Source organism: Ranitomeya variabilis, chromosome 2 (genome assembly GCF_051348905.1).
Source record: "Ranitomeya variabilis isolate aRanVar5 chromosome 2, aRanVar5.hap1, whole genome shotgun sequence".
In the NCBI taxonomy this organism is placed as follows: domain Eukaryota; kingdom Metazoa; phylum Chordata; class Amphibia; order Anura; family Dendrobatidae; genus Ranitomeya; species Ranitomeya variabilis.
This window is the reverse complement of record NC_135233.1, coordinates 908815913-908835056: the sequence shown is the minus strand read 5'-3', so window position 1 is coordinate 908835056 and position 19144 is coordinate 908815913. Positions and strand designations below refer to the sequence as shown.

The 19144-nt window shown below is 44.5% G+C and overlaps 1 protein-coding gene across 1 annotated transcript in view; it reads right to left on the bottom strand.

The window, feature by feature from the left end:
• Nucleotides 1-19144, bottom strand: part of SLC2A2 (solute carrier family 2 member 2) — a 117921-nt gene that overhangs the window by 35446 nt on the left and 63331 nt on the right. Inside the window, exons 4-6 of the mRNA XM_077290543.1 lie at nt 9454-9578; nt 3154-3269; nt 705-867 (exon numbers count right to left, since the gene is read on the bottom strand). Coding sequence (XP_077146658.1) covers nt 705-867; nt 3154-3269; nt 9454-9578 — 404 coding nt within the window. The remainder of the gene's footprint in view (nt 1-704; nt 868-3153; nt 3270-9453; nt 9579-19144) is intronic.

The following is a 19144-nucleotide window of genomic DNA, read 5'->3' as shown; positions in this document are numbered from 1 at the left end:
AGCTCAGCCAACATGCATGTATTCACAATAGTGAGATGGAAATAATTTGCTGTCATGCTCTTCTGCTGGTAGCTTATTTCTGTGGGGGAGCAAAAGCAAAAAAATCCAAAATGCCTCACCGTCCGTTTACCCAATATCTGCCATTGGGGAAGAGTCAAGCACACCATAACTTTGTGGTTAAATCATTTTCCACGTTAAAATATGAACAAGTGCAATACAGGATATATCCAGTGAAATGTTTCTCCTTGTGAGGAGTGCCAAGCCAGTGTAAGGAGACTTATAGGCAATGTAATGCTCTTATGAGATTTTAAAAATGCAAATTCCCCAAAATATGTTCCTCACAAGGTGAAACTTTTCTCCTTAGACTTGCTGTCAGAGGCCCCTCTCCTAGCCAAATTAGATGTTCTGCTTTGCACTGAGGATTGGCAAACACCCCAAAATATGTGTATGAAAATGGAGTTTCTAGTTTGGCTTCTTATCCTAAGTCTTGTGGCAAGGCTCGTAAAAGGGTCGATGTTTACTTTTAGAATTGCTAGATCCAATTGGCACTAGAGTCATCTTCCACTCTGAAGAGGTTATTCGCAAAGTGCAATATAGGTATGGCACACTATGACTAACATAGTATACACCTATTTGGATTGTTACTAGACTGCATTCATTTAAAAAAAAATTTGTAATAAAAAGAAATGTTGAACATCACTTACTTCTTTTGGCAACTTCTTCTCTTCCAAGTTTGATGTAGGCATATCTGGGGCTCTCTGGGCAAAAGAACAGACAAACTGTCTGAATCACAGCTGGTACACCAGAAAGACCTAGGAGGACAGGCCATAAGTCCTTGCTGCCCAGGATAAAGTCTAATCCAACAATCTAAAATGGAGCAACATTGAGTTTTTACTATCACTCTGACAGTGGTTGTGTACCGAATCAGCAGAAGCATAGTACAGGCAAAGAAATACAAAGAACTGTCCAAAATGTAATACTGTGATGGCAAACAACATAATATTACAGCATTGAACATAGCACACTTAGATGTAAAAGTATTTTAATTATCCTTTTACATAAACAATATACAGCGGATGAAATAAGTATTGAACACATCACTAATTTTCTAAGTAAATATATTTCTAAAGGTGCTATTGACATGAACTTCTAAACAGATGTCGGTAACAACCCATCCCATCCACACAGGCAAAGAAATCAAACCATAGATGTCTATAAATTAAGTTATGTATAAGTTATGTCTCATCACAAACAAACAATCTATATACCAGGGAAGCCGCAACCAAGATAGCCTAAATGCAGTATTACGTGTTGGTCATTCAGATGAGTGGCTAGTATGTAAATGGATTCAAGTGTGTAAATGGATAAATATCAATACATAATAGATTACATTCTATTCTCTGAATCAATATCTAATTATATTTATGTACGGTGGCCTGCAAAAGATTGGGCACCCTTGTTCAAAATTATCGTTGTTGTGAACAGTTAAGCAAGTTGAAGATGAAATGATCTCTAAAAGGCCTAAAGTTCTTCCTTGGAAAATTCTTCCAGTTCTGTGAGATTCTTGGGTCATCTTGCATGCTCTGCTATTTTGAGGTTTATCCTCAGATTTTCAATGATATTCAGATCAGGGGACTGTGAGGGCCATTGTAAAACCTTCAGCTTGCGCCTTTTGAGCTAGTCTAGTGTGGATTTAAATATGTGTTGAGGAGCATTATCCATTTGTAGAAACCATCCTTTTTTCAACTTCAGCTTTTTTACAGATCATGTTATATTTGCAACAAGAATTTGTAGAAATTTCATTGAATCCATTCTTCCCTCTACCCGTGAAAAGATTGATCCAACCCCATGCTTAATGGTTGGCAAGATGTTCTTTTCCTGAAATTCTGTGCCATTTTTTCTCCACACATACAGTACAGACCAAAAGTTTGGACACACCTTCTCATTTAAAGATTTTTCTGTATTTTCATGACTATGAAAATTGTACATTCACACTGAAGGCATCAAAACTATGAATTAACACATGTGGAATTTTATACTTAACAAAAAAGTGTGAAACAACTGAAATGATGTCTTATATTCTAGGTTCTTCAAAGTAGCCACCTTTTGCTTTGATGACTGCTTTGCACACTCTTAGCATTCTCTTATAGTCATGAAAATACAGAAAAATCTTTAAATGAGAAGGTGTGTCCAAACTTTTAGTCTGTACTGTACCTTTGATCATTGTAGCCAAAGAGTTCTATTTTAACCTCATCGGTCCACAGGACTTTTTTTCCAAAATGCATCAGGCTTGTTTAGATTTTATTTTGCATATTCCTGATGCTGAATTTTATGATTAGGATGCAGGAGAGGTTTTCTTTCTTTCCATGAAGGCCATATTTGGGCAGGTGTCTCTGAACAGTAGAACCAAAACTCCAGAGTCTGCTAAATGTTTCTGAAGGTCTCTTGCAAGTCAAGTGGGGGTTCTGATTTGCCTCTCTAGCTATCTTACGAGCAGCTCTCACTGAAACTTTCCTTGGTCTTCCAGACCTTATCTTCACTTCTACATTCACCCTGTTAACTGCCATTTGTTACATTTACGAAATTACATTTCGAACTGAGGAAAGGGCAACTTGAAAACGCTTTGATATCTTCTTATAGCCCTTCTCCTGCTTTGTGGCCCTCCACCATTTTAATTTTCAGAGTGCTAGGTAGCTGCTTAGAAGAACGCATGGCTGCTGTTTTTTGGCACAAGGATACAGGAGGCTGGGTTTTTATAAAGCTGGGAAATTTGCATCACCTGGTCTTTCCTAACAATGGTGGTGAACAATCCATTAAGTTATCTGGTCAAAGTTATCTGAGCACACAAACATCCAAGGGTATCCAAACTTTTGAATTGGCCCATTTTCCTTTTTGTAGTTTTTAAAATGAAAACCTTGACAATACATTTTTTTGCCTAAAATACAAATGAAATGTGTCATCATTAACTTTAGGCCTTTTAGAGATCATTTCATCTTCAACGTGCTTAACTGCTCACAATAACAGTAATTTTGACCAGGAGTACCCAAACTTTTACGTGCCACTGTATAATGTGCATTTTAATCTTAAATTATATTTACTTCTACAATGATACTGTATATATTAGTTTGAAATATTTATAAATTTGTAACTAACCTGACTGATAAGAATCCCAGTTACAATTCCGAGCTGGTGTAATGTTCCAAGAGCTCCTCTTAAGGAAGTGGGAGAAATTTCACCTATATAGATGGGGACTAGTCCTGATGATAACCCTAAATAAATTATATTGTAAAGATTATTTACGGCTGACGCAAAGATTGTTCTTTTGTACAAAGTTGATTTCTGCTGCCTAAAATGAATGTTATAAGCATATCCCAAATTTATCTTTTTTCTTTAATATCCAAGACAATCAAAGTGAATGTTTTCTATACCATATTCTAATTTTCGAATTTACAATTATGCAATGTAAAGGCAATCACCCACATTTTATGTCTTAGACTACGCAAACACTATATATAATTTCAGGATAGATAATAATCTTTTTTATATATATCTCAAATCAGGCTCGGACTGGCCAACACGGTAACATGACAATCCCCCGGTGGGCCCCTATGCAGATCTGAGCCCCCAATCCCTCTGTATGGGCAGTATTTGGCATAATTCACTCTGTACAGAAAAAAGCAGCATCTACCCAGTTTATTATTAGAGATATAGGTAAAGTTGTGAGTGGGAGTAGTATAATATTGGTATGCAGGTGAAAAGTGGGCCCCCCTTAAAGTCAATGTTACTGGTGGGCCCTTGGCACCCCAGTCCGACACTGTCTCAAATATATTCCACCGTACTTTAATATATAGGGATTCTTGGCACAGATGTTTCCTGTGTAGTTTCTACAGTTGTATAAAATAAACTAGACAGGACATAAATAAGAGCAGAAAGGCTTCCTTCCTCAATTGGGCCTCAGCATTTGCCTGACCTTCCTGAGTGCTGACACTGCCTTCTAAGGCCACGTTCCCTCGATGAGCTTTTGGTGCGTTTTTTATGTTGCAGAATTTTTGCACCTATTATTTCAATTAGGTTACTTGTGCTATTTCATTGCGTTTTTGTGTGTTTTTTTTTTTTAACCATGCATTTATTTGCATTTATGCATTTATTTATCACATTGTTGATGATGCATTTTTGTCCCTGGTGTGTCATGCTGTAAATAAAGCGGCTTTGTTTTTGATACTTCCTGATTTTTTGCTTTGACAAAATTTTATTGAAATACTAAGGTGCGGATTAAATAGGTCTTCGATGCTTTTCTGCCATGGAAACGCACTAAAAACACGTGCGGTTCTTTTTGCAGCAGAATTTCCACACCTAAGGCAAGTCTATGGGGACAAGCCACACAAAAAACTCAGCATACTCGCAAGAGAAATGAACATGCTGCGGATTTGAAAAATGCAGCATGAGGTCAGTTTACAGAGAGTAAAAAAAAGCTGAATGGGCATGAGATTTCTATCAATCCCATCCAATTTGATAGAACTGTAAGACGCTGCTTGTTTTACACAGCAAAAACACGCAGAGTCAAAAAATTATCAAAACCTCATCGTGGGAACGTAGCTTAAAAGTACCAAACTGAAATCAATGCAAAATATCTTTATATACCGTAATTGTTTAGTTTTGGGATCTGAATTTACCCCAATCAGAAAGGGTTGTTTCCTTGTACATTTGAAATCAGCCCAGAGAAGCAGTTCTGCAGGTTTGGCTTCTGGAACATGTGAATGGCTGACTGTGTAATGCACAGCTCAGTCCACCAGATCAGAAGGTGGCTTTTTTAGCAGCTTTCTTTTAGCAACTCTGGCCAATAGAGGGGACCCCTGTATAAAGTTAATATTCCTAATATCTTCCAATACTCTCTTGTATAGTAACACTAAAAACTTTTCTTTACCAAAGTTTTAAAGGGAATCTGTCAAATAGTTTGTGTACCCTACCAATAGTATCGTGAAATAGGGCTTGGGCAGCCCTTTCAGGATATGTAACTTTTGTTTGCACTGTTGTGTGCTGAAAATTTATAGTCGCATGCGGCTAGTCAAATGTATGTTAACGCCAAATGAATATTCATCCCTTCCCCAGTCCATAATCCCACCGGTGTCAGTGATTCAGTCACACTGCCGTATGCTAGAGGATCTCATCGCAATCCTTGGACTTGACATCTTCTGTCCTGACCTGAGCGTGATTGCATGTATTTCTATGCAGCTGTCATGATCAGGTCAGGAGAGCAGACGTCAGTCCGAGCATTGCGATGTGATCCTCGGGGAAGTAATATGACAGTCTAACTGCACCCAATCAGTGACACTGGCACAAAAGGATGGGCAGAGTAGCTACCAGGGGGCAGAGGGGGCCATCGCCCCTGGCTCGGTGCTCAGAGGGGCAATGGCGCGCCGATACAGTTACATTCTGTGGCAGAGCAGGGAGAATTGATCTCCCTGCTCTGCCACTATGGGGCCCCAGAGCAGGCGGGGGGCCCTGTACCAGCAGTGGGCTCCCGCCCGTCATCGCAAGGTCAGCTGTTTCGGCATTTAGCCGATACAGCTGACCGCATTGATGAGGGAAAGAGCGCTACGCTCCTTCTCCCATCATCCCCTGTCAGCATCTGACGTCACAGATGCAGACACTGACAGCGGGCGTGATGACGTCACTACCTGGCACCTGCTGTCAGGAGATGAGCGGGAGCTCGGAGCACCGCGGGAACATGGATGAAGAGCAGTGAGTATTTATTTACTGTTTTTTTATGGGGGCTGCCTTATACTACAGGGTCTGCCTATGGGGGTGCTGCGTTATGCTACAGGGTCTATCTATGGGGGTGCTGCCTTATACTACAGAGTCTGCCTATGGGGGTGCTGCCTTATACTACAGGGTCTGCCTATGGGAGTGCTGCCTTATACTACAGGGTCTGCCTATGGGGGTGCCACCTTATACTACAGGGTCTGTCTATGGGGGTGCTGCCTTATACTACAGGGTCTGCCTATGGGGTGCTGCGTTATACTACAGGGTCTGCCTATGGGGGTGCTGCCTTCTACTACAGGGTCTGCCTATGGGGGTGCTGCCTTATACTACAGTCTGCCTATGGGTGCTGCCTTGTGCTATAGAGTCTGCCTATGGGTGCTGCCTTGTGCTATAGAGTTTGCCTATGGGGTGCTGCCTTATACTACAGGGTCTGCCTATGGGGGTGGTGCCTTACACTGCAGGGTCTGCCTATGGGGTTGCTTCCTTCTACTACAGGGTCTGCCTATGGGGTGCTGCCTTATACTACAGGGTCTGCCTATGGGTGCTGCCTTGTGCTATAGAGTCTGCCTATGGGGTGCTGCATTGTGCTATAGAGTCTGCCTATGGGGGTGTATTATACAATATAGAGTAGGCCTATGGAGAGTGCATTATACTATATTTAGGACAATCTGGTGCATTATACTATATGGAAGCTATCTAGGGGGCCATCGTACAGTGTGGGGATTACAGTGAAGGGGCCATCATACAGTGTGGAGATTACAGTGAGGGGTCCATCATACAGTGTGGAGATTAGTGTTGGAGCCATCAAACAATTTGTGGGCTACTAAGGAGTCAGTATACTGTGTGGGTGGTACTATACAGTGAGGGGGCATTATACTGTGTATAAGAGAGCATCATACTGTGTATAGGGGAGCTGTACAGGGGGAGACTCGGGACATTATTAAATGTAAAGTGGGCACTTATTGCTATTGGGGAACTCAGGTTACTGTGACTGTCAAAGGGGCGCACAGGTCATTATTATTTTCTAGGGGGAAAAATGTGGGCATTATTTTCTAGGGCACTTGCGCCCAGCATTACTATATTATAGTGAGTTGCTTTAGAATTTTGAAGGCACAGAGAACCACACAGCAGGTGCAGTAATAGGGACACATATGGCAGCAGCGGCTCAGTATTGGGGTATCAGCAGGATAAGGAGTTTGTGCAGGTTGGGAATAGATGGTGATGGGGCTGGAATATGAGAAGTGAAATGTGTCTTTGTTGTATTCTCTGCAGCCGAGTCGTGGCTGGAAGAAGTTGTCATGTCGGTCTGGGCCAGATGGAAAAGATGGGAAAAGTGAACGATTCCATCAGAAAGAACGTCAGCGGTAAGTCACCATCTATAACTGTACTGTGATCTCTTATATATTCTGCAGGACTGGTATCTTGGTATCTACCACTGACCATATGGCGGTAATATCCATGTTAATCTTTATATAGAGATTATCTTCAGTAACAGTGCGGTCATTTGCTGAGGTTCTCCTCCACTATTACCGAGTTGTACACTATTCACAAGTTGCAATCAAGGTTACCTGGTTAGGGGCCCACTCCAAAGTTTCGCCCCCCCCCCCCCGAACCGAAACCCTAGCTACGCCTTTGGGCAGAATTATTGGTGGCGGAAGGGGTGAATATTCATTTGGCAATTATATATGCTTGGCTGACCGACACAAGATTATACATTTTCAGGGGCTTACAGCAACACAACGGGGTATCATACAGCAATAAAAGTTACATATCCTGAAAAAAACGCCCAAATCCTATTTCAGGATGCTATTAGTAGGGTACGCAAAAATGACCTGACAGATTCTCTTTAAGTTAAAACTTCCAGTTCATGTTTAAATGTAATCGCAAGAAGTGATCTCTTCAGTGGTGAGTTAATTCGTTATTGTGGATAGATTATTACGGTAAGTTAAATTGTGTAGCACTGTTTGCTAATATCTTGAGTTTTATGTCATCATTCTGTAATTTTATTTTTAGAAATTCAATTAAAATACAGTTATCCATATATAAAAAAGTTTAAACTTTTGAAAAATGGTCCACTGTTAGATGAGTCTTATACATCCATATACAGTGTTTAGAAAAAGTATTTGTTCCTCGTGAACTATTTCACATTCCTTCACATTATACACACAAGCTTAAATGTATTTAATTGGGATTTTATATGATATACCAATGCAAACTGGCAAGTATTTGTGAAGTGTAAAGCAAATGATACATGGTTTTCTAATCATTTAAAAAAATTATAAATCTGGTAATTGTGACATGCATTTGTATTCATCCCCCTGAGTCAATACTTTGTAGGACCATCTTTCGCTGCAAAGTCTGCTGCAAGTCTTTTGGGATATGTCTCTATGGGCTTTGCACACCTATGGGTTGAAAATTTTACCCATTCTTCTTTGGAAACTAGTTCTAACTCAGTGAGACTGATGGTGCTTTCAGGGTGATGATGTTCAGTGTTGGTATTCCACTACACATAGAGTTTTGTATTTAGCCAAGAAAGCTCTATGTTGCTCTCATCTGACCAGAGCACCTATTTCCACAAGCTAGTTGTATCCCCTACATGGCATTGCAAACTGCAAACTGGACTTTTTATAGCTTGCTTTCAAAAATCTTCGGCTATTTTTCTTTATAACCTAACCCTGCTTTACTTTTCTCCTCAACTTTATCCTTGACCTGTCTCATGTGTTCCTTGGTTTTCATGATGCTATTTGATCCCTCATGTTCTCATATAAACCTCTGAATCCTTCAAAGAACAGCTGTAGTCATACTGAGAGTAAATTACACACAGATGGACCCAGTTTACTAATTCTGTGACGTCTGAAGGCAATTGGTCACTCAGGATTATATTTAGGGTTATCAGACTAATGGGGGCTGAATACAAATGCACGTCACAATTTTCAGATGTATATTTTTAAAATAGCTAGAAAACCGTGTTATCATTTCCTCTACACTTCACAAACGTGCTAATTTATGTTGGAATATCACATGAAATTCAAATAAAATACATTTAAATTTGTGAGTGTAACATTAAAAAATGTGGAAAAGTTCACGGGGTATGAATTTGTTTTCAAGGCACCTTAAGATTGTTGAGATAGTGTGTTCATGATAACAAGCATGTGACTATGTTCTTCACTGCTTTGAAAATCTATGCTCAAGGGTCCACACCAGGCATGGTTCTCTCCTGTCCTGACTGATAACAACTGGCTGTCTAGCATTACACGTTTATAATAGGTAATAATTATTTTGGCAACAAGCTACACTATGGGCAGCTGCTGTAGTGTGAAGTGATTGCTCCTTTAGTAAGGGTATGTGTCCACGTTCAGGATTACATCAGGATTTGGTCAGGATTTTATGGCAGTATTTGTAAGCCAAAACCAGGAGTGGGTGATAAATGCAGAATTGGTGCATATGTTTCGATTATACTTTTCCTCGAATTGTTCCACTCCTGGTTTTGGCTTACAAATACTGATGGAAAATCCTGACCAAACCCTGATGCAATCCTGAACGTGGACACATACCCTAATGGTACAGGTAAGCTTTCCCAACATTATTGGTATACAGGGATAATAACTAGATCACATTTTATTAAGAATAAAAAAGAAACAAATAACCTTCTAGATGAAAATAAGAGAAGTTTAGAAATGATCCACTTACCACAATAAAGACCAGTTATAAGTCTACCAGAAATTACTAGGGCGTGGGCTTGTCCCAAAGGAGCTAGTCCCATGAGAAGGGCACCAATGACGGCCAAAGTATTTACGATCATCATGGATTTAATTCTAAAATACAAAAGAAGATCTGAAATTTAAGGGAATCTATCATCAGGCTTGTGCTATGTAATCTGAGAGCAGAATGATGTGTGGGCAGAGACCTTGATTCTAATTCTAGTAATCTGTCACTTACTGGGCTGTTTGCTGTAGTTTTGATAACAATCACTGCTTTTTCTGCTCCAGATCCTCCAGTTATATGAATGCTGAGCTTTGTTTAACACCACTGATTAGCAGCTTTCTGTGTACTTTGGCAAAAAGCTGCCAATCAGTGCTGGTCGGGGTGACACAGAGCACGAGAATTACAGGGCACTAGGGTTGAGCGACTTTCATTTTTTTAAGATCGAGTAGGGTTTTGGGAAACCCGATTTTGTCCAGAGTCGAGTCGAGTGCAGTCGGCCGATTATCGCTAAAAGTCAGGGATCGACCGAAACACGAAACCCAATGCAAGTCAATGGGGAAGCATAGTCGGCAGTGAGTGGAGGCCAGGAAAACACCTACAGTGCCCATTTTAATGCCAAAAACATCCATTCTTGTTTCTGAAGCTTGCCAATCTTAATTAACTGTATAATAATAGTTGGGCATAGGGAATTGGGGGAAAGTTGTGGGGGGAGTAGGGCTGGCTCAAGTTTTTCGTGGGCCCAGGAAATGCGGACTACGTCACGGCGGTGTTGCAGGGAAAGGTAAGTATTTAAACGTTGCAAGTGCTGTGATCCTGAGCAAGCAGGGGGGGGCCCACTCGTTCGCATTGGCACTGGCACAGGGCCCCTCAAAGTACGGCGGTGTGTTTGCATGGCGGGGGCGCCTCCCACCAGCAGCGACACTTTTGCGTACTCTGAGGGGCCCTGTGCCAGTGACGTCGCCAACGAGTATGCCCCCCCACCTGATGAAGGAACCTGCACTTTCATCTGCACCTTCCTCTTTGTCCCTGTGTAAGGTGGTATAACATGCGGGAAGGGGAACCTTACTTTCAGCAGGGTCAGATTCTGGCTGTGTAGAGTACAAGGGGAATGTAGTGGTCTAGGTCAATGTACCAGCAGACTCATTTAGCAGTGGCTGGGCAATGGGCAGGATGAGGAGGAAACAGATATAGGGCCAAAGAATAAAGTAGGCTAAATGCAGTTCAAAATTGGTAACAGGACTAAACAGGCGGCATTGCTTTGTTCAGTGGAGTAGCAAACCCAAGAGCAGCAGACACTGTTTCAAGGGCATAACCACACTAGTAGGCCAAATGCAGTTTAATATCTGATAGTATAGGGCGAAAGCCAGAATGTGGAAGCTCAGCTTTGTTCAGTTGAGGACAACACCAGGGAGGGGCAGAAGCCGTTAGTAGGCCCTAACCACCATTTTTTTTTTTAAAAACCACTTAATGAGAGCCGGAAGGTTGAAGCTCAGCTTTACTTAGTTGAGGACAACACCAGGCAGGGGCACACAGACAGACACCTTTAGTAGGCCGGAAAAGCCTATTGCATTTTTTAAAATGGTAATTTGGAGCAGAAGGTTGAAGCTCAGCTTTATTTAGTTGAGGGCAACACCAGGCAGGGGCACACAGACAGACACCTTTAGTAGGCCGGAAAAGCCTATTGCATTTTTTAAAATGGTAATTTGGAGCAGAAGGTTGAAGCTCAGCTTTATTTAGTTGAGGACAACACCAGGCAGGGGCACACAGACAGACACCTTTAGTAGGCCGGAAAAGCCTATTGCATTTTTTAAAATGGTAATTTGGAGCAGAAGGTTGAAGCTCAGCTTTATTTAGTTGAGGGCAACACCAGGCAGGGGCACACAGACAGACACCTTTAGTAGGCCGGAAAAGCCTATTGTATTTTTTAAAATGGTAATTTGGAGCAGAAGGTTGAAGCTCAGCTTTATTTAGTTGAGGACAACACCAGGCAGGGGAACACAGACAGACACCTTTAGTAGGCCGGAAAAGCCTATTGCATTTTTTTAAATGGTAATTTGGAGCAGAAGGTTGAAGCTCAGCTTTATTTAGTTGAGGACAACACCAGGCAGGGGAACACAGACAGACACCTTTAGTAGGCCGGAAAAGCCTATTGCATTTTTTAAAATGGTAATTTGGAGCAGAAGGTTGAAGCTCAGCTTTATTTAGTTGAGGGCAACACCAGGCAGGGGCACACAGACAGACACCTTTAGTAGGCTGGAAAAGCCTATTGCATTTTTTAAAATGGTAATTTGGAGCAGAAGGTTGAAGCTCAGCTTTATTTAGTTGAGGACAACACCAGGCAGGGGCACACAGACAGACACCTTTAGTAGGCCGGAAAAGCCTATTGCATTTTTTAAAATGGTAATTTGGAGCAGAAGGTTGAAGCTCAGCTTTATTTAGTTGAGGGCAACACCAGGGAGGGGCAGAAGCCGTTAGTAGGCCCTAACCACCATTTTTTTTTTTTAAAAACCACTTAATGAGAGCCGGAAGGTTGAAGCTCAGCTTTATTTAGTTGAGGACAACACCAGGCAGGGGCACACAGACAGACACCTTTAGTAGGCCGGAAAAGCCTATTGCATTTTTTAAAATGGTAATTTGGAGCAGAAGGTTGAAGCTCAGCTTTATTTAGTTGAGGACAACACCAGGCAGGGGAACACAGACAGACACCTTTAGTAGGCCGGAAAAGCCTATTGCATTTTTTAAAATGGTAATTTGGAGCAGAAGGTTGAAGCTCAGCTTTATTTAGTTGAGGACAACACCAGGCAGGGGAACACAGACAGACACCTTTAGTAGGCCGGAAAAGCCTATTGCATTTTTTAAAATGGTAATTTGGAGCAGAAGGTTGAAGCTCAGCTTTATTTAGTTGAGGACAACACCAGGCAGGGGCACACAGACAGACACCTTTAGTAGGCCGGAAAAGCCTATTGCATTTTTTAAAATGGTAATTTGGAGCAGAAGGTTGAAGCTCAGCTTTATTTAGTTGAGGACAACACCAGGCAGGGGCACACAGACAGACACCTTTAGTAGGCCGGAAAAGCCTATTGCATTTTTTAAAATGGTAATTTGGAGCAGAAGGTTGAAGCTCAGCTTTATTTAGTTGTGGGCAACACCAGGGAGGGGCAGAAGCCGTTAGTAGGCCCTAACCACCATTTTTTTTTTTAAAAACCACTTAATGAGAGCCGGAAGGTTGAAGCTCAGCTTTATTTAGTTGAGGGCAACACCAGGGAGGGGCAGAAGCCGTTAGTAGGCCCTAACCAAAGTTGAAGGCCAAATGCAGTTTAATTTCTGATACTATAGGCCGAAAGCCAGAAGGTGGAAGCTCCAATTTAGACAGTGGAGGACAATTTGAATTAGGGACTGCAGACAGACTTAGTAGGCTGTCCCCTGTGGACCATGCATCCACCACATTAACCCATTGCGCCGTAATGGACACGTAATCTTCCGTGGCCATGCCTACAGGTCCATGCGTCTGTTGTCAGGTGCACCTTTGTACTCACAGATTGCCAGAGTGCATGGACAATGCGGTCTTCTACATGCTGGTGGAGGGTTGGGATGGCTTTTCTCGCAAAAGAAGTGTCGACTGGTTAGCTTGTAGCGTGGTACAGCGTAGTCCATCATGGCCTTATTAATAGTAAATAAAATATATAACTAGGCTCTATGAACTTTTAAATAGGTTCCAGGGGTACACGGGCAGCATTGGTGTGGTCAGTGGAGGAGTATTGCAAGTAGGGGCTGCAGACAGGCTATCAAAGGCCTAAAATACCAAACAGTAGGCACTCATGGCAGTTTTACATCGGTTACATGGATACACAGGCAGGCACTCCAGGCAGCATTGTGGTCAGTGGAGGAGTATTGCAAGTAGGGGCCGCAGACAGGCTATCAAAGGCCTAAAATAACAAACAGTAGGCAGTCATGGCAGTTTTACATCGGTTACATGGATACACAGGCAGGCACTCCAGGCAGCATTGTGGTCAGTGGAGGAGTATTGCAAGTAGGGGCCGCAGACAGGCTATCAAAGGCCTAAAATAACAAACAGTAGGCAGTCATGGCAGTTTTACATCGGTTACATGGATACACAGGCAGGCACTCCAGGCAGCATTGTGGTCAGTGGAGGAGTATTGCAAGTAGGGGCCGCAGACAGGCTATCAAAGGCCTAAAATAACAAACAGTAGGCAGTCATGGCAGTTTTACATCGGTTACATGGATACACAGGCAGCTAGGTGGTGAGTGGAGGAGTATTTAAATTAAGGACCGCAGACAGGCTATCAAAGGCCTAACATAACAAACAATAGGCTCATGGCAGTTTTACAGCGGTTACATGGATAGACGGGCAGGCAGCTTGGTGGTGAGTGGAGGAGTATTTAAAGTAGGGACCGCAGACAGGCTATCAAAGGCCTAACATAACAAACAATAGGCTCATGGCAGTTTTACAGCGGTTACATGGATACACGGGCAGGCAGCTTGGTGGTGAGTGGAGGAGTATTTAAAGTAGGGACCGCAGACAGGCTTCAAAGGCCTAACATAAGAAAATGGGCTGGCTGTAGGCACTTTATAATTGGTTCCAGGGGTACACGGGCAGCAGTGGTCTGGCCAGTGGAGGACTAGTGGAAGGAGGGACCGCAGACAGGCTTCAAAGGCCTAACATAAAAAAATGGGCTGGCTGTAGGCACTTTATAATTGGTTCCAGGGGTACACGGGCAGCAGTGGTCTGGCCAGTGGAGGACTAGTGGAAGGAGGGACCGCAGACAGGCTTCAAAGGCCTAACATAAAAAAATGGGCTGGCTGTAGGCACTTTATAATTGGTTCCAGGGGTACACGGGCAGCAGTGGTCTGGTCAGTGGAGGACTAGTGGAAGGAGGGACCGCAGACAGGCTTCAAAGGCCTAACATAAAAAAATGGGCTGGCTGTAGGCACTTTATAATTGGTTCCAGGGGTACACGGGCAGCAGTGGTCTGGCCAGTGGAGGACTAGTGGAAGGAGGGACCGCAGACAGGCTTCAAAGGCCTAACATAAAAAAATGGGCTGGCTGTAGGCACTTTATAATTGGTTCCAGGGGTACACGGGCAGCAGTGGTCTGGCCAGTGGAGGACTAGTGGAAGGAGGGACCGCAGACAGGCTTCAAAGGCCTAACATAAAAAAATGGGCTGGCTGTAGGCACTTTATAATTGGTTCCAGGGGTACACGGGCAGCAGTGGTCTGGCCAGTGGAGGACTAGTGGAAGGAGGGACCGCAGACAGGCTTCAAAGGCCTAACATAAAAAAATGGGCTGGCTGTAGGCACTTTATAATTGGTTCCAGGGGTACACGGGCAGCAGTGGTCTGGTCAGTGGAGGACTAGTGGAAGGAGGGACCGCAGACAGGCTTCAAAGGCCTAACATAAAAAAATGGGCTGGCTGTAGGCACTTTATAATTGGTTCCAGGGGTACACGGGCAGCAGTGGTCTGGCCAGTGGAGGACTAGTGGAAGGAGGGACCGCAGACAGGCTTCAAAGGCCTAACATAAAAAAATGGGCTGGCTGTAGGCACTTTATAATTGGTTCCAGGGGTACACGGGCAGCAGTGGTCTGGTCAGTGGAGGACTAGTGGAAGGAGGGACCGCAGACAGGCTTCAAAGGCCTAACATAAAAAAATGGGCTGGCTGTAGGCACTTTATAATTGGTTCCAGGGGTACACGGGCAGCAGTGGTCTGGCCAGTGGAGGACTAGTGGAAGGAGGGACCGCAGACAGGCTTCAAAGGCCTAACATAAAAAAATGGGCTGGCTGTAGGCACTTTATAATTGGTTCCAGGGGTACACGGGCAGCAGTGGTCTGGCCAGTGGAGGACTAGTGGAAGGAGGGACCGCAGACAGGCTTCAAAGGCCTAACATAAAAAAATGGGCTGGCTGTAGGCACTTTATAATTGGTTCCAGGGGTACACGGGCAGCAGTGGTCTGGCCAGTGGAGGACTAGTGGAAGGAGGGACCGCAGACAGGCTTCAAAGGCCTAACATAAAAAAATGGGCTGGCTGTAGGCACTTTATAATTGGTTCCAGGGGTACACGGGCAGCAGTGGTCTGGTCAGTGGAGGACTAGTGGAAGGAGGGACCGCAGACAGGCTTCAAAGGCCTAATAAAAAAATGGGCTGGCTGTAGGCACTTTATAATTGGTTCCAGGGGTACACGGGCAGCAGTGGTCTGGCCAGTGGAGGACTAGTGGAAGGAGGGACCGCAGACAGGCTTCAAAGGCCTAACATAAAAAAATGGGCTGGCTGTAGGCACTTTATAATTGGTTCCAGGGGTACACGGGCAGCAGTGGTCTGGTCAGTGGAGGACTAGTGGAAGGAGGGACCGCAGACAGGCTTCAAATGCCTAACATAAAAAAATGGGCTGGCTGTAGGCACTTTATAATTGGTTCCAGGGGTACACGGGCAGCAGTGGTCTGGCCAGTGGAGGACTAGTGGAAGGAGGGACCGCAGACAGGCTTCAAAGGCCTAACATAAAAAAATGGGCTGGCTGTAGGCACTTTATAATTGGTTCCAGGGGTACACGGGCAGCAGTGGTCTGGCCAGTGGAGGACTAGTGGAAGGAGGGACCGCAGACAGGCTTCAAAGGCCTAACATAAAAAAATGGGCTGGCTGTAGGCACTTTATAATTGGTTCCAGGGGTACACGGGCAGCAGTGGACTGGCCAGTGGAGGACTAGTGGAAGGAGGGACCGCAGACAGGCTTCAAAGGCCTAACATAAAAAAATGGGCTGGCTGTAGGCACTTTATAATTGGTTCCAGGGGTACACGGGCAGCAGTGGTCTGGTCAGTGGAGGACTAGTGGAAGGAGGGACCGCAGACAGGCTTCAAAGGCCTAACATAAAAAAATGGGCTGGCTGTAGGCACTTTATAATTGGTTCCAGGGGTACACGGGCAGCAGTGGTCTGGCCAGTGGAGGACTAGTGGAAGGAGGGACCGCAGACAGGCTTCAAAGGCCTAACATAAAAAAATGGGCTGGCTGTAGGCACTTTATAATTGGTTCCAGGGGTACACGGGCAGCAGTGGTCTGGTCAGTGGAGGACTAGTGGAAGGAGGGACCGCAGACAGGCTTCAAAGGCCTAAAATAACAAACAATAGGCTCATGGCAGTTTTACAGCGGTTACATGGATACACGGGCAGCTTGGTGGTGAGTGGAGGAGTAGTGCAAGGAGTGTCTGTCCCAGTACTCCCAAAATATAAATAGATGTTAATGTCTCGCAAAACAACCAAAACAAAAAAAAAGGTGGCATACTTAGGTACAGGGGTGGGCTCATCTGCTGAGTTTCTGACATAGTAATTTGGCAGTAACTATTTAATGGTGCCAATATAGGACACAGACACAGACTACTTTAAGTTGCATCATAGATGTCTACAAATTTGTATTGTCAGTGCCAGACATTGAATGATGTCAGCGAATAGACTAAAGATTGGTGGAGCTGTGCGACATAATTTTGCACGTGGTAGAGCACATTTTGAGCTGGGGTAGGGGGGAACTCTCTTGAGGCCGGCGGGACCGCCCCAGGGCCCCTCATGTTACAACGGTGTGTCTGACGTTGGGTGCGCACCACCACCGCCAGAGACACTACATTGTACTATGAGGGACCCAGTAGCAATGCCGTCAACCAAAAGCGAGCACACCCACCTCTTCAGACAAACAGCAGTCTCACGGGTGCTTGCGCCAAGTCGCGATACCACGGCCCCGTGTGGGGAGTTTTGCCATTTAGGGAGGTGTAAACATGTCGTATGCTGTACAATCAGCTGCAGCAAATTAGACATTAGAAAAGTAATTCACAGGCAAGAGCTTTTCATAGGAAAGCTAGGTGTCGGCCGGGCAAGGTGGGGCAAAAGATTTCGAAATCCAGTTGTGGTTCATTTTAATGAATGTTAGATCGTCAACATTTTGGGTAGCCAGACGAGTCCTTTTTTCGGTTAATATTGAACCTGCAGCACTGAATACTCTTTCTGATAGGACACTTGCTGCCGGGCAAGCAAGCTCCTGCAATGCATATTCTGCCAATTCTGGCCAGGTGTCTAATTTGGAGGCCCAGTAATCAAATGGGAATGACGGTTGAGGGAGAACATCGATAAGGGATGAAAAATAGTTAGTAACCATACTGGACAAATGTTGTCTCCTGTCACTTTCAATTGATGCAGCAGTACCTGTCCTGTCTGCGGTCATAGCAAAATCACTCCACAACCTGGTCAGAAAACCCCTCTGTCCAACGCCACTTCTGATGTGTGCACCCCTAACACTCCTAGTCTGCTGCCCCCTGGAGCTCGTGTGAGAACGATCACGTGCGCTGTGTGCTGGGAATGCCTGAAGCAAACGGTCAACAAGAGTTGATTGTTTGGTTGCTAATATTAGTTCCAAGTTCTCATGTGGCATAATATTTTGCAATTTGCCTTTATAGCGTGGATCAAGGAGGCAGGCCAACCAGTAATCGTCATCGTTCATCATTTTCGTAATGCGTGTGTCCCTTTTTAGGATACGTAAGGCATAATCCGCCATGTGGGCCAAAGTTCCAGTTGTCAAATCTCCGGTTGTGATTGGTTGAGGGGCAGTTGCAGGCAAATCTACGTCACTTGTGTCCCTCAAAAAACCAGAACCCGGCCGTGACACGCAACCAATTTCCTGTGCCCCCGGGAAAGGTTCGGCATTAAAAATATACTCATCCCCATCATCCTCCTCGTCCTCCACCTCCTCTTCGCCCGCTACCTCGTCCTGTACACTGCCCTGACCAGACAATGGCTGACTGTCATCAAGGCTTTCCTCTTCCTCTGGTGCAGACGCCTGCTCCTTTATGTGCGTCAAACTTTGCATCAGCAGACGCATTAGGGGGATGCTCATGCTTATTACGGCGTTGTCTGCACTAACCAGCCGTGTGCATTCCTCAAAACACTGAAGGACTTGACACATGTCTTGTATCTTAGACCACTGCACACCTGACAACTCCATGTCTGCCATCCTACTGCCTGCCCGTGTATCCTCCCACAAATAAATAACAGCACGCCTCTGTTCGCACAGTCTCTGAAGCATGTGCAGTGTTGAGTTCCACCTTGTTGCAACGTCTATGATTAGGCGATGCTGGGGAAGGTTCAAAGACCGCTGATAGGTCTGCATACGGCTGGCGTGTACAGGCGAACGTCGGATATGTGAGCAAAGTGCACGCACTTTGAGGAGCAGGTCGGAGAACCCAGGATAAGTTTTCAATAAGCACTGCACCACCAGGTTTAAGGTGTGAGCCAGGCAAGGAATGTGTTTCAGTTGGGAAAGGGAGATGGCAGCCATGAAATTCCTTCCGTTATCACTCACTACCTTGCCTGCCTCAAGATCTACTGTGCCCAGCCACGACTGCGTTTCTTGTTGCAAGAACTCGGACAGAACTTCCGCGGTGTGTCTGTTGTCGCCCAAGCACTTCATAGCCAATACAGCCTGCTGACGCTTGGCAGTAGCTGGCCCATAATGGGACAACTGGTGTGCAACAGTGTCATCTGCCGATGGAGTGGTTGGCAGACTGCGTTCTGTGGAAGAGCTGTAGCTTCTGCAGGAGGATGAGGAGGAGGAGGAGGAGGAGGGGGTGCGAACGCCTACAGCCAACTGTTTCCTAGACCGTGGGCTAGGCACAACTGTCCCTAAATT